Genomic DNA, 15,408 nt, shown 5'->3' on the forward strand with positions numbered 1-15,408 from the left:
TCTGGACAGACTCGGAGCCACAGATTAGGTGGGTCCTCACAGGGAATGGTGGCAGCTCCAGCTGGCCTGCTCACCACTGTCAGCCTGAAGCCACCACCGCCTCCTGCCACGTGGGCAACTGTGAACCGCAGCCAACCCTGCCCATCTCCAGCTCTAATCAAGAGCCCCGAGGAACCAAAGGGGGTCAGCACGGCCCCTCCCCCGCAGGCACCGGCCCAACCCAGACCTCCTGCCCAGAACTTCGGGCCACGCTCTGACTCTTTTCTGCCTGAAGCCCACATGGTGCCAGAGGCTCCGGGAAGCGGCTGCCTTGTTCAGTGCTGACTCACCCACTGCCACTGACGAAGGCAGCCTGTGCCCTGGGGATTCGCTCCAGGAGGAAGGAGGCGCCACACCCCCGCAGTCAGCGCACCAAGGAGTGCATAGGGGCTGGGATGTCAGGCCTCTCCCAGCCCTTGCGCCCCAAATGCACTTGGGGAAGTCAACACATCTCAACGACTTAGGCCTGGAGGCTGCAGACCCTCCCGGCACCGGGCTGCGGGCCTTGGGGTCACCCTGACAAGGACACTCTGCTGGCCCCGCTGTGAAGGGCAGCCTCGTACACCCTGGTCACTCCACACACCTGCTCAAGGGGTTTCAGTGGGTGACCGAGACAGAATAATATGAACAAAAATAAAGCTGGCTGAAAAAGCACAAAGGGTGCACTGTTCAAACCCACAGGCATGCTGCTGTGTGTGGACACCACTCCGGAAGGGCGGTGCCCAGGGTCCTGTCAAATCCAGGAGAGTGAGTTAAGAAATACACTCGGCATTTCTTTTAGAAACTTTTATTGCGCATAAAATGGCCCATTCCCCTTTGTAGGTCAGTTGTTTCCACCTCTAAAGTTGTTTTCTGTAAACTCCACTTTCTGCCCTACTGAAAAAAATCCTGCTCTTTGAAAAGATCGGGAATAGCCTCTCACTGCTGGTCAGGGCAGCTGGAGGACGGCTCCTGAGGCAAAGGCCGGAAGACGCCATCTGAGCAGGCTGGGCCCATGGCTGTGGCGTGGGCTCGCTCACACCCAGCGCTGCAGAGGGAGACTTCCTGCAGCCCTGCCCACGTGGGGAGGCGACAGGAGCCATGCATTCCCAGAGCTGGAAACTGCAGCAGCCTGTCAGCAGGCACTACAACAGCCTGCACACTAGTGGTTATGAAATGGAGCGTTTGGAAAAAGTGCTCTCCTGGAACCTGAAGTCGCAGCACCGCAGAAGGGAGCTAGGGAGCATTTCTGAGCTTCTCTGCAGCTCCAGGCCTTCCTCATGTCGGCAGGCACGGTGCGCTTCCGCAGGGCAGTGCCGCGTCCCTTCTGGCTACTTCATAAACGTGTCCTCGTCCTGGGTGGGCAGGGGCTCGCGGGACGGGCCTGGCAGTCACGGTGCACCGGGTGGTGGGTGGGAAGGGTTGGCAAAGGCCACACAGGCGATGAATCCTGTCCCAAGCCCAGTTTTATCGGAAGGCTGGGGTTTAAAGATGGAATCTAGAACACCTTCTGCTCCCGTTAAGAAAGGAGAACAGAAACAGAGGCTCTGCCTCAACAAGCAGGAAGTGAGGGTCAGAGCCATGAGCCCCCTGGATTCCAGGGGGGGATGGACGATAGCTTTGGGACAAACTCAAGAAGACAGTTCTCTGCTCCTTTGCAGTGAGAATGAATGTGTTCAAGTTGAGGCACGATGTGGTTCCCCAAGGACGTTCCGAGGCTGGTGTGGATGCCCCTCATCCTGCCCCTGCGGCCTCCCTTTCTGGCGTGTGGTCCTGCTCCACCAGGTGGCCTGGAGGGCCTCGGGACCGGCCTGGCACCGACCGAGCTCCTCTGCAGACGGGCACGGCCGCTGCAGATTCTGACGGCTCTGGGAGCTGGACATGGTCAGCCTCTGGCCGAACCATGGCCCAAGCTGGCTCCATGGTGCTTCTCATTCCGTGCCTCCCCACGAAGAGGTGTGAGCGGGAGGCTGGGCAGAAGCTGGTGTGTGTGTATGTGTGTGTGTGTCTGTGTGTGTGTCTGTGTGTGTGTGTGTCTGTGTGTGTGTGTCTCTCCCCGACCAGAGTCCCATCTGCATGCTGTCATTGTAGCTCCGGTTACTGGGTCCAGGCCTCACCGAGCAGGGTCCCTCACGCTAGTGCTGCGGCCTAAACCGTCTTCAGTCAATGTGGGAGATGAGACCTTGGCTCCAAAGTAGAGGAAAATACGGGTCCTGTGGACCCGGGATTTCCACAGGGAGGGTTCTGAGCGGTACCTGGCCAGCGGCCTGGCCTCCAGCAGCTCAAATACATCCTTGATGAGTGAGCGGTGCAGACGCGGACACCTGGGGCCAGGCACAGGGGATGGGAGCAGCGCGCTGGTGCCCGCGCGGGGTCTCTCTGACAGGAGGGCTCCGGTCAGCCCCAGGAAGCAGGGGGTGATGAATGGAGGGCAGCGCGATCAGCTGGGACCCAGCTCCACACCCCGACCTGGGTGCCAGGGCATCAGGGTCCCGGTAAAGATACAAAAGTGAAGCTGCTTCTCTTCAAGTATAAAAAAATAAGTTAACTGACAAAGAGGGTCCCCAGAGGCTGCATCTCCCAGGCTGTCAGCCTCGTTTGGTGCAAGCACAGGAACCAGGCGTGGAGGACAGCCTCCCACCTGCCACGAGGCATCCATGACAAGGCCAGCCTGCTGGTGGGGCCAGAACTCGGGGCCCCGCCCGACCCCAAAGTAAGTATTTTCCAGTGTTGTGAATTAAAAGCAAATGCAGCAGCCGCAGGGCACAGCCAGGAGAGGCCTGGGGTGTGCGCTGGGCTTCTCGTCCACTTCTGCATGGTGCCAGGGGAGCGTGGTCACTGCGTCCTCCCAGGTACCTTCCCTGGGCACGCCCCCACATTCTCACGCTCTGGAGTGGGCGGGCAGGGGGCTTCCTCCAAGGAGGCTGAGGTGCTGGACAACCAGCTTCACCCAGGGCTCCCCACAGCTCGGATGCCTGAACCCTTCTCAGAGCCACGTGGACCTGAGTGCAAACTCCCCAGAGGCGCCAGGCCCTCTCAGATCTGGGGTCCCGGAGGGGAATCTGGGAGAAGCAGCCTGGCTCAGGCAGTGCACAGACCGGCCAGGGCTGGGCGGGTGCTCAGGACCAGTGCAGGCTGAAGCCCTTGGACAGCATGGCGGCCTCCAGGTCCTTGTCCTCCTCCTTCTCCCGCAACCGCTGCTCCTCCAGCAGGGCCACTAGGGCGTCTCTCTGCTCCACCACCTCCAGCATCTCATTCAGGATCCTCTTCTCCTCTGCCAGCTCGTCCTCCGTCTTCAGGTGGTCTGGGCAGAACCACACAGGTGAGTCCTCCGCAGAGCGGAGGCAGGGGGCCTGCCCCAACTCCCCTCATGCCTGCCCCGCCTCACTCCGCCTACCTTCCACTGCCATCCGCTCGCGGAGCTCCTGCTGCAGCCGGCTCTGCCGGTCCTCCAGCTCCAGCTCCCGAGCACTGGGGTTTCCGGGGGTTTAGGGGGGGAGGGAAACAAGGAGCTGACTGGTGGGGGTGGCACAGCCCTCGTCCTCCACACCAGGAAGGGCTGTGCTCCTGCTGCGACAGGCCCTGGGCCCACGCCCCCCTTGGCGCCCCGCTCCACCCCTGCCCAGGGAACTCACAAGATCATCAGCTCTGACTCGTAGCGCACCATGGCGTTCTTCTCCTGCACCAGCTTGAACCACTCCTGCATCAGCTTGGGATCATCCTTCTTGCCCATGCCTGCCGAGAGAGGGCGTGTCAGGCCATGGTGCTGCTGTCTCCCGCCAAGGACTGTCACACGGGGACAAATGCGGAGGGCTGCCTGCTGTGCCCAGGCCAGGCCCAGTGTGCCTGGGGCCACAAGGGCGCCACGCCTCCCCAGGGCAGCCTGCGCCTTCCTCTGTCCCCCTCGGTGGACCCTCACCCCCCAGCGGCTTGCCTGGCCCCTCCTGCTGGACTGCTTGCTTTCTCTGGGGAGGTTCTCAGTGCTCTGCCCTCCTTTTCTCTCTTTTCCATTTATTTCACATGTATTTGGGACTTGCTGGGTCCTAGGTCTGCTTTGAGGAGACCAGTCTAATGAAGAGGCAGATGGCAGACAGGAAGCACACTAGGCCTTGCTTTCTGGGACCCTTGAGTGAGGGGGCCAGCATTTCGCTGTGGACACTGACCCGAGGCTGCCTCGTTTCTGACATCCTGACCAGGGAGGTGCCTCTCTCAACCTTGTGGCCCCTCAGGCTCCTGACAAGTGCTCCCCACACCCCCTGCAGGGCAGAATGGCCCCAGGAGGCGGGGGGGTCTCTCCCAGGGCAGGGAGACTGCAGGTTCACCCTCTGATCCAAGCCCAGCGGCTTCCGGGGCCCTGGCCGCCCACATTCAGCTGCCCACTCCCCCTTGGCAGACACCTATCTCCACCAGCAGCGGCCTGACCCCCCTTTGGGCTCAGCTGCGGCAGGGGGAGGGAAGGAAGAGCCTTCCAAGGAGCCACACCACGGAGGGAACACCAGGAAGCCCATAGCCATGGTGGGTCCCGCCCAGGCACAGAAACCAGACTGTGGTGGCTCTTGGCTGTTTTTGGATTACAAGCCGCCCACAGTCTCAGGGAAGCTGGGGGCTGTCTTTCTACGGAACTGCACGTGAGCATAGCCGGTACCTCTGCCAAGGACACCATGTGCTCACAGGCCCTAAAGTCTGCTCATAGCTGAGGCTAAGAGGTCTCTCTGAGCTTTTGGGGCAAGGGTCAGAAGTCCTCTCCCAGGAAGACCAAACCCAGGGACCCGACCTCCCACCCCATGCAAGGGCGGGGCATGTCTGCACTGCGCTGTCCTGGGCCCTGGCTGCTATGCAGCCCTGAGCGATGGGCCAGCTCTCCCTGCCGCCTGGCAACTCGACACTTTGGCTTTGAAAGCAGCCCCGTCCAGCTGTGCCCGTTCCTTCCTGAGTGGCTCTGCATGGGGCACCCACGGGGCGTGGAGGGTGGTCCCGGGGTGCCAGGACGCCTCCCTCACTGCTCAAGCCAGCTCCAGAGGGACAGCCGAGATGGACGTGGCTGGTGGTGGTCAGCGGGGAGGGAGCGCCGGGGAGGGAAGAGGAAGGTTAGCGGGTTAGCAGGAGCCACACTCCCCGGCCCCGCCCGCATGCGGTCAACGACAATCACCACCACAACAGACTGCAAACCAGACAGAGTTAACACACACACTCAGCAAGACACAGGGAAAGAAGTCTGCTTTCAGTGCTTGTCTGGAAAGAACAGGGCATCTGCGTAGACCAGTCTTGGTAAGGACAGTATTCCTCGACTCCACCAGCACAAATCACTGCCTGCGGGGAGGGGGCTCCTCGCCCACATCCCGGGATGTGAGGCGGAAGGGCCTGACCATGAGCGGTGGCCTGGAACTGCGGTCACTGCAGCCTGAGCGGCCCGAGGGCTGGACCTGCTCCCTGGCTTCACCCCACTCCCCAGTCCCCCCAAGACAGTCGAAGGGATACTGTACCTTGTGAGGGGCTGCCACATACTCAGGGATTTGTAACAGGGCTACCAGGTGTCAGAGGAAGAAGAGAAAGAGCTGGGCTTCGGGTCCCTGCTTGACTAGTGTTGCTACGCCCCTGAGAGGCCGCGGGGAGGAGGTGGGGGTTACGTTACCTTCCTGGACACAGCAAGGGCAGAAGGAGAGAGGTCTACGCCGTGGAGTCCCGCCACTGGGCTCAACTTCAAAAAGGGCCAAACAAGGAGGAGGAGGAGACGAGACGGACAGAGAGGAGGAGGAGGCATTCGGAAGTGGGGAGGGACAGGGAGAAGGTGAAGTGGACAAAAAGCATAAAAGTGAGAAAGGAACAACAGGAGGAAAAGAAAAAAATACAAGAAATGGAAAAGCAGAAGCAAGGGAAACACAATCTACAAATGATTCAGTCCTTCCTTCATCCAGCACAGAAACTGGTCAGGAGCAGCCCTGGGCCTGGGCAGGCGGGCACTCTGTACTCCTCAGGTCCTTGTTGGGGGTGGGGGCAGCTAGGAATGACCACAGGGCACCTTTGGGGCTTGGGGACCCTCCTTGAAAACATGAATGTGCCAGCAGGCCTGCCTGAGTGAGAGTTCTCAAGATCACCGTGTGGGTAAATCTAAGTGCTGGGGTTCTCTGGGTGTTGAACCCACGGAGGCATCGCCCAGTCCCTGATGGGCCCCCAGGGCCGACACCCGCTATGCTCTGACCCTGAGCAAGGACTTGTTGGCCCCATGAGTTCCCCAAAGACGGCCCCCGTCTGTATGAATCAACACCCTGTCTCCGGCCACGGAGAGCTGACCACCCCTCTTCTGCCCCTTCCTCTCTTCCAAGGGTCGACACCACAGCGGGCACACTGCTACACTGTGGACAAGTCCAAAACTCACAGAAACAAAGCTGGGGCGTTGTGGATGGGGTGACTGAGAGCAGACGGCGTGCAGGGGACATGGCTAGACTCGGGACCTGGGGCTCTCAAGGGAGGGGGACTGCTCAGCAAGGGACCATCACAGAACCACAGGCACACGCAGGAGCCACGGCCCCTGGGGCGAGGCGCGGGCGCTGGGCCATTAGAGACAGCCCTGTTTAGGTGAACACGCAGGCCAAGCAGACATGTGTGACCGAGAGGCCCTTCACCTTGAACGGGGATGAGTGCAGGTGCCATGGGTTCTCTTTCTTTAAAGTCCTTCTGGGTGTTCGCTATACGGCTTTGTGCATAAACCTGGTATCAGGCGAAACTTCAGGACTAAAGCAAACAGAGGCTCTGTGTGTATGGCAGATGTGGACAGAGGCCGTGTGTGTGTGCGCTGGGTGTGCAGAGGCCGTGTGTGTGTGGTGGGTGTGGGCAGAGGCTATGTGTGTGTGCAGAGGCTGGGTGTGTGTGTGTGTGTATGTGTGTGTGTGCGCGCAGAGGCCGTGTGTGTGGTGGGTGTGTGTGTGCAGAGGCTGTGTTTGTGTGGTGGGTATGTGCAGAGGCTCTGTGTGTATGCAGAGGCCACGTGTGTGGGTGTAGGGTATGTGCAGAGGCCATATGTGTGTGGTGGGTGTGTCAGAGGCTGTGTGTGTGGTGGGTGTGTCAGAGGCTGTGTGTGTGTGGTGGGTGTCTGCAGAGGCTGTACGTATGGTACGTGTGCAGCGATCACAGCGATCCAGTGTTCTGGACAGATGTGGCCATGACCAGCTGGTCACTGAGGCAAGCAAGAAGCTCCTTTCTTACAAACACTCTCGGCTTATACTCGTCTACATCCAGCCTTCTCTGTCTCAAGATTGGTGCTCAGACACCTGCACACACCCTCAAACGATAGGGTCCCCACCTCTGCTGCCCCCTGGGACAGATGTTACACACAAAGGCTGTGGAGACAGTGGAACAGCATCTGTGCTCAGGGACTCAACACGGTCACATGTATCCAAACAAGGAAGCCTGTGCCTGCAGGTGCAGTGAGAACGTGCTTCCCCTTCCAGACATCACGGAACACAGATTTAGACCCTTTTATGCAGAGCACGTCCCAGACGCCCTTCCGTACAGAAGACACGCTGCATGAGACCACAGAACAGGACTCAGGACAGAAACCCGGACGAGCTCCCCGGTGACAATGGGCATCGCAGACACGAAAGGGCCAGAGCTCCGAGGGGTGGGTTGTGACACTCTTCCTTAACCTTTCTGAGTGCGCTGGTGTTTGCACAGTGTATTCTTAATAATCAGAAAACCAACCAATAAATACTGTTTTAAGAAGAAAAACCAACCAAACAAGGTGAGCTTCCACCCCAGACCTGAACATGACGTGAGTGTGCAAGGGAGGCACAGAAGCGCAGTTTGGAGCTAACCTTGCCTTGTCTGGAGATGTGAGAGACACAGATGTGGTTTACCCGCGGGAGGCGCAGAGTGGTCGTCACTCTCACAGCAAACAGAAGTCGCTTACGTTAGTCACATCGGGGACGTGCTCCTGTTTGCACACCACTCGCAGGCCCCAGTCACCACCCCGAGCACCCACAGCCCGCGGCCCTAAAGGCGTGACAGTCGCCAGCACCCACCCTCCCTGACATCGGGGCAGGCCACACCAGTCAAGTTTGAAAAGCGGCAACTTATCATCGTGCAGCCAGGCATATCCCATGGATTCCAGAGGGCTGTGTGCACTGAGCATGGGAGTGTGTCAGAAATCAAAACACGGGCACATGGGCAGCCTCATCGAGCCCCAGCACTGGCCCCAGCAGCTGCCCGGACAGTATCGGCAGCTCTGCCGTCCACGGAGGCTCGGGGTCAACTGTGCGCACCCTGGCCAGGATCTGCCTCGCTCCCCCACCCAGTGCAGAGGACCTTCCTACCGGACGGACAGAGACTCCAGCAAACCCAACAAAGGGAGGCAGCCGGAGGACAGGGTGGGCGCCAGACCTGGAAGGGTCACCGCGCCGCCCCTCCCCACCGAATGGAGAGGCTCAGAGAGGGTGAATGGCGGGGCTGGGGACACAAAGCAGCTTGAAGCCAGTCTCATCTCCTTGCTCAGGGTCGCTCTGACACCACCTTGCCTCTTTCGTGGCCTGGGGCCGGCAGGACCCTGCAGGCTGTGGACAGCGGGCAGTCACGGCCAGTCTGGTAGCAATTCCTCCTCTCCGCTTGTTCTTTCTATGCTTCCATCCCTCCCATTTTCTCATACAGGCATTGTCTGAAGCACTGAATCCTCTCTCCCACCCTGTCGTCTCACTCAAGGGACCCTCAGGGTAGCTAGAACGCTGTGGCTGGTTTGCAAGCCGCAGGGTGGTGCACTGAGCTGCATCTGACGGGATAGAAGGTTCTCCCTGACAGGCCTGGCCTACAAGCACAGAGCTGGGGAGATGCCTTATTGGGAGATTCAGTATAGGACAAACCTCCAGGCTGGGGGAAACGAAGAGGGAAAAGCATGTGAAAACTGAGCTCTAACAAACACACACACAGGCTGGAACACGCCCACACAGAGAGGCTGGGACACGCACAGACACACACATGTGCGCACACGCAGGCTGGGACACGCACAGACACACACATGTGCGCACACGCAGGCTGGGACACGCACACACATACATGTGCACCCACAGACCGGGACACGCACGTGTACACGCACACACACAGGCTGGGACATGCACACACATGGGCTAGGACACACACACGCACACACAGGAATGCTGAGGAATCTCGAGGACTGAAATTTCCTAAAAGCAAAACCAAGCCAGGCTCATGCTCAGACGGAACAGATCAGCCAACAATCTGCCAGCATCAACTCAGGGGAGTGGACAGCACAGGAAGGCTCAGAGCGGGGTGGGCAGGCGGGGGGGCTTCCCCACCTCCCATCACAACCCACGGCAAAAAATGAAAACCCCCTCCCCAGTCCCTTTGCCATTTCTAAACCACTCATGCTCTTTCCATTTCCCCTGGAGATGTACAAATCAAGAGGTGAAGTCTGGAAATAGGAGGTAAATATTTCTAATTCAAAGTTCTCTGGGAGAGATGCAGTCTTCACGTGAAGACGTCCAAGTCTCCTCCCTGGTCTAGAGCAACAAGACTGGTGGCCGGGCAGCAGGACCCTGGCTCTGTTCTTCAATGGGTCCTCTGCAATCACAAGGTGCAGCTCTGTGAAGAGGAGTCTTGATACTCTCTGGCTCAAAAGGAGACTTTCAAGGTCTGGAGCCTTTAAAAGTCGGCTGAGAGCCACTCTAAGACCCCAGGGGGGCATGACAGTGTGACAGGCAGGGGCCGTGCAGGGACTTGCAGCCTGGACTTCTCCGTCTCACCTCACAGGAAGCACAATCAGTGATGGGTTCCTGTGGCCCTTTCAGGATGCAACCTGGTGGGCTATAGTCCATGCGGCCACAAAGAGTTGGATACAACTGAGCACATGCAGTAGACAAGTGATCAGGCTCTATGTCTAAGGCTCCAGATTTCAAGAGGGTAAAACTCCACCAAATAATGAGATTGCCAAGTGCTCCGCGGAGGAGACATCAGCAGGAACTGAAACGGGAGCTGCTTCTGACATCTACCTTCTCCTCCTAGACTTGTGGGTGGTGGCAGCCGCCACGTGAGGGCGGAGACCCTAGAGCCACAGGGGGCTGACAGGCAAGGACGCAAATTGGGCAGCAGGGGTTTATAATTCAGAGATACACTGAGCTCCTCTTTCTACATATTTCACTCTTCCCTGGAACTTGTTGGAATTCTAAATCCAGAAGGCTGGAAGCTGGAATCCAGGGACTCAGAAATGGAAACAGCCAGCATCTTATCACTCAAGCATCAGGAGAGAAGGGAACAGAACTGGCCACACGAGGTCATGTGTGGCTGCAGTTCTCTAGCTGGGAGGGGAGGCTGAATGCAGTTTCAAAGAAATAGGTTTGACAGTCCTTCCCAGGAGACTTTGAATTAAACAAAACAATTGAGATCATTTGGAATCGACACAGACGTTCCCAGAGGTGACAGGAGGAGGCAGAAAGTGAGCCCAGGACATTAGTTGGGGTGGGGTCTGTTAGTCGGGGTGTAAGCATGAGCCCTTTTACAGCACCAATGGCCACGAGGTGGCAGCACCTGGACACTGGAAGCTCAAGCCCTGGAGGGCCGTGTAGAGGGTGGACCTGGGGACCCGAGGTCAGAAAGCAGAGGGGAGGCCAGGACACCCACCCCAAGGAGGCCGGAAGCCTCCTTACTGGTATAGCCTCTCTAAGACCAGGGCTCTATCTTGAGTTGCAATTACAATCATGCTTGGTTTTTAAATGAATGGGCCAAGAAGAGACTCTCTTAGAAGAATGCAATTATGGTAAAAAAAAAAAAATGAGAGAGAAAGATCTTGCCCACTCTTCCATTCTGAGACCACTTTCAGGCATGGAGCTTGCCTGGGACAAAGAGGTCTGACTGCCTGACCAGGATGCAGGACTCCAAGAAAGCACTGGGCTTGGGAGCCCTGGGAGCAGCCACTGGCTCAGCTCCTGACATGAGGGCAGCTGTCTAGGAGTTACCACCCAGGTCTAGAGGCGACAATCCTACCTGGGTGCTTCTCTGGTCCAACAGGAATGGTGAGCCTTGTACAGCAAGACACCCACAGACTGGACTCCTCTGAGGTAGTGGTTCTACTGTAGAAGTGGCCTAGGACGCTTGCTAAGCAGGTGACCAGGCCTCACCTCCAGGGTCCCTGACTCAGAAGGTCGGGGGTGGGGGTGGGAGGAGGGGCTGAGACTGCAGTTCTAACAGGCCCAGTCTGGAGGCTCGGAGGCTGCAGGGACCACACACACATGACCGGCCTCAACTTCTGAGTTTGGTGAAGAGTACACAGTAGTCCCAGGACAGAGTGGGGGGGCATTCTCAGACACCTCCCCTGGGCACCGGGACCTTTCAGGTCAGCATGAACATGTGCTGATGGAGGCTATGGGCATCCTGAGATAGGTGTGAGGGAGGGGGCTGGGAGAGGTCGTGGTGGAGCATGTGCATGCTTGCCTATGTATGTGCATGCACACGTGTTGCTACCATCAAACGACCAAATGGTGTCAGTGGGGCTGGGATGCAGATCGGATCAGAGGCTAATGCGGCTGGTGAACCTCTAAATTTACTAGTTCAGGCCGGTTCAGGCCCAGCAACAAGGGCTGTCTCAGGTCTCCCCCGGCACCCAAGTATGGGCGAGGCCAAGTCAGCACACTGCTCCGTTTGAGCTGGAAAAGGGCCTGTGCTTTACCATCCGGTTATGGTTATCAGGCTGACTTCTTGCTGTTTGTGAGCAGGGGCGGGGGGGGGGGGGCAGTCAGCAGGGTTAGTTCTAGAACAGGTCTGCATACATACCACCCAGATGCAAGTCGATGAGGTCAGTGTAATAAGACTCTCCCCAATAGTCTACAACAAGGAATCGGGAAGCGTTATTGGATCAGGTAACCCTCTGGCCCCCCATCCCTGGCAGTCAAGAAGGGTGTGAAGCCTAAGAAACACCCAGGGAGGCAGCAGAAAGCATGCGTTTCCCCCAGGCACCCCCCCACACATGCTTCAGCCACAGGCCTCCCGGTGCCAGGGGTGGTTCCGAAAACCAAGGCGGGGGGGGCAGGGGGAGGATGGAGGGGGGGCAGTGTGTAGCCAACCAGCAGCTGGGACAGGGCCTTGGCTCTGCTGGAGATCCTGCTGGGATTCAACTTCATCTAATTCAGACTTAGAAAATGTGAGGGGCAGGTCAAAAGCTATGGACTTCCCTAGTTTCGCAGTATCAGAAGCCCCAGACTAAGGGGCTGAAGGCCAGACGTGAACGCCTAAAGAGGCTGTGTAAGCCCTCGGCTCGCCTGTCCACACTGACCCCAAGCGGAGCAGAACCATGTCTGCTAACGGGTCTGAGTGAAGGAGGCCCTGTGGCCCTCAAGGTGGCCAGGCCCCCAGAGAGCAGAAAACAGTAGCGCCTCGCTCCACAGCTGCCCTGCCAGCACTCCTGTTCATCACAGCGCGGCGAGGGTGACCCCAGGACCATGACAAACGCAAGCGCAGTCAGATGCAGCTCACCACCTTTCCTCATCTCACAACCCAACAGCTGGTCCCAGCAGCCTCCAGTTCCACACGAGGGCTCCCCTCGGGGGACACAGACACCAAAGCGCTGAACGAGGCTGTCCCAGTAGTTTCTGAAAACAAAGAGGGCTTCCCAGCTGCTCTAGACCACACACCTGTGGAATCTCGGTCTTCTCTGAGGCTCTGACCCCAGACCTGCCGTCTGGATGCATGTGAGCCTTCTCTGGAGGGTGGCTCGGCCACCAGTGATCCCTCAGAGAACCCATGGACTGAGACCGAATGGCCAGTTCAGGAAAGGAGCTGACCAATGCTGCTCAGCCCACAAGGCCTCCTCAAGGGCTCAGCCACCGGCAAGCACACCAGCAGGAGGAAAGGGACATGAAGAGCAAGATAAGATGACGTCGCCAGGTGGGAACACAGCCCAGGAAGTGAGGTGCTTGAAATGAAGAAAGCAAAGCTCTAGGTTCCTGTGTCCAGCTACTCCATCCTGTTTCCCAAATGCATTGTGGGAATTTCCCAGCAGAGGTACCACTGCCTGTATATGAATTGGAGATGCACATTTGGACAGAAGTGCTGGGAAGTCTTGCTTAGGGGACTCCAGATCAGAACTCTGGTTTTCACCCTGCTCTCTGGAATGCTCAGGCTCTGCAGGTGATGTTCCGGGCTCTCCCAATACTTGACTCACAATTACTTTTAACTCAGCAATAAAATTCAATAGGACACACCATGTTCGAATCTGTGATCCACCAGCTCATGACCCACGGAAGCCCATCACCACGTTGACCTGTGCTGTCAGGTCAGCTTGCTTCTGTGTGGCCCCAGGACCACCAGGCTTCCTCTGCCCTGTGTGTGTGAGTGTCCGTCCAGCCTTCAGGACACTTCACTCATCGACTTAAGTCTGGCCTATGAGCAGTCTCACTCGGGGAACCCGCCTCTCAAAGCATCCTACCAGCTGACCCTCCAGGCGCAGGCTGACCCTCCGGGTGACACGACACACAGTACAGCTGGCTCTGTGTGAGGCTGTACTCACATAGTGGGTTCACTGCATGTTTGGGAGCAGATATCTGAGGTCCGTTCTTCACCAGGAATCTAAACTGCAGTTGGATCCGTAGTGATTCTGCTGCGACAGCAGCTCCAAGTTTAAGCTTCAGACCCCTAGACCGTTCTCACCGTGCACACGCTGAGTTCCCATGGCTGTACATGACCTGCTTCCACTTATAATCACCACCTCTGCGCACCAGGGTACCCACTCTGCAACCAGGGCTGGACTGGACACTGAGGTTCTTAGCCTTGCAGCTCTTTACCACAACCTGCATTTTCCAATCTGTGTTCATTAACATCTAAGAGTAACTTATTTTTTTTTTCACTTTAAACTTGAAACCATAATTTATCTTTTAAGAAGGGGTTCTGCTGCTAAAACAGCTTGAAAACCACTGACACAGATGAAATTCTGGTTGTATATGTTTGCAAAGAGGTAATTATCTAAACAACTATAAGGAGGAATTTCAGCAAAATCCCAGGCCAGTCTCCAGTGGGCCCTTTCCTCTGGCCCCTTGGCAGGCAGCAGCCCGCTAAGGAAATGCTGAGGGGCCGTCAAGGACACACTGTGGGCGGCCAGCAGGGCCATGAGTGCCATGGGGAACATACGCCAGGACAAGGTCCCTGTGAGGGACCACTTTCCGCCATGGCAGGTGGGATCCGCAGGCCCAGGGCTCTCCTGGCACCTCCAGCCAGCAGAGACAGCAGCAAGGGCAGGGCTGTGGGTCCCCATTCACACCAGGTACAGGGCAGCTCCCTCCAGGCGGTCAGGCTTGACTAAGGAGGCCAGGTCAGGGCATGCAGCGTGGGGACACTGACGGTGCACCTGAGTCCCCACTCCTGGACACAGGGTCCAGTTTTCACTCTTGTGGCACAGAGTCCAGGATCAGGCAAGAACAAGAGGTCACAGCTCATCTTTCTGCCTCGTCCTCTCTCTTCACCTGAAGGTCACTCTGTGTCGACTGCTGGCTGTATTCCGTGTGGGAAGGCCCTGGGCAGGAGACTTCCTCTGTGCCTGCCTGGCTCCACACAGAGAACTGGGCCTCCAGAACCCCACAGACGTGTCCTGACACCAGGCGCTCACTCGGAGGCCAGTCGTCTGTCAGTCTTCCAGTAAGATCAGAGGCAGCGATGGCTGTATTGGTGGCCACCTCTTCCTGCTTCTTCTTTGGTCTATCCTCAGCCCACCTGCCTGGAGACCCCACCCCGCCCCGGAGCACAACCACGACAGCGCCTGTCTTCACTGCAGGCTGCATGAACCCGCTCTGACCCTGGTTGCAGTCCTCTCCACAGAAGGGTGGAGGCTCCAGACTTGGGGACACTGGGGAATGCAGGGAAGAGTCCCTCGAGTGGGGGTGGGGCTACAGTGGGGCCAGGCAAGGGGTTCAAGGTCCTGAACCAAGAGGCCATCCTGGGCCCTGGGTGCCTCCTTGCTTTCTCTGAGCCCCACTGTGCTGGGCCCACCACCCGCAGGCTCTGAGGAGAGTGGTATGACCGCATGGCCCCCATGGTCTGCCCCAGCACACGGCCCTCACAGCCTCTTCCCAGGCTCTGCCGCAAGTGACGGCCCCTAGGACTGAGCCTGGTCCACTCTGGGGTGTCTGTAACGCCACCCACAGCTGGGCCTGTGGGGGGGGTGGGGGGCTGCACGTGCAGTTCTGTGATGGCCCCTTGTGCGCAGCCTGCCCTGTTCCCAGCCAGTGTCTTCTTGGGGAGATGATGGAGAGGGGAGGGAGGGGGAGGCCCAGGGCATCACCAGCAGACACGGGGTACAAGGGCAGGGGGAGCCCTGAGACAGGGGGTGGGGGCCAGGCTCGGGGAGCCCCAGACGCATAGGCCTTTCTCCTCCTTTGCTTCACAGGAAGCCCCAGATCCCAG

General features: G+C 58.2%; 1 protein-coding gene across 14 annotated transcripts in view; it reads right to left on the bottom strand.

Annotated features, from left to right (window-relative positions):
- Positions 1-810: 810 nt before the first annotated feature.
- MICAL3 (microtubule associated monooxygenase, calponin and LIM domain containing 3) overlaps positions 811-15,408 on the bottom strand; it is a 150,745-nt gene continuing 136,147 nt past the window's right edge. For 7 of the 14 annotated variants that reach the window (XM_081589951.1, XM_081589948.1, XM_081589943.1 and 4 more), the window contains 4 exons: positions 5,651-5,716; positions 3,654-3,753; positions 3,416-3,489; positions 811-3,322 (listed from right to left, as the gene is read on the bottom strand). In XM_081589951.1, coding sequence (XP_081446077.1) covers positions 3,138-3,322; positions 3,416-3,489; positions 3,654-3,753; positions 5,651-5,716 — 425 coding nt within the window. In that variant the 3' untranslated portion in view covers positions 811-3,137. The remainder of the gene's footprint in view (positions 3,323-3,415; positions 3,490-3,653; positions 3,754-5,650; positions 5,717-15,408) is intronic. The other 7 variants (XM_081589954.1, XM_081589953.1, XM_081589952.1 and 4 more) reach the window with 1 other exon arrangement.

Source organism: Giraffa tippelskirchi, chromosome 4 (assembly GCF_054371585.1).
Source record: "Giraffa tippelskirchi isolate mGirTip1 chromosome 4, T2T-mGirTip1v1.2.pri, whole genome shotgun sequence".
Lineage (NCBI taxonomy): Eukaryota > Metazoa > Chordata > Mammalia > Artiodactyla > Giraffidae > Giraffa > Giraffa tippelskirchi.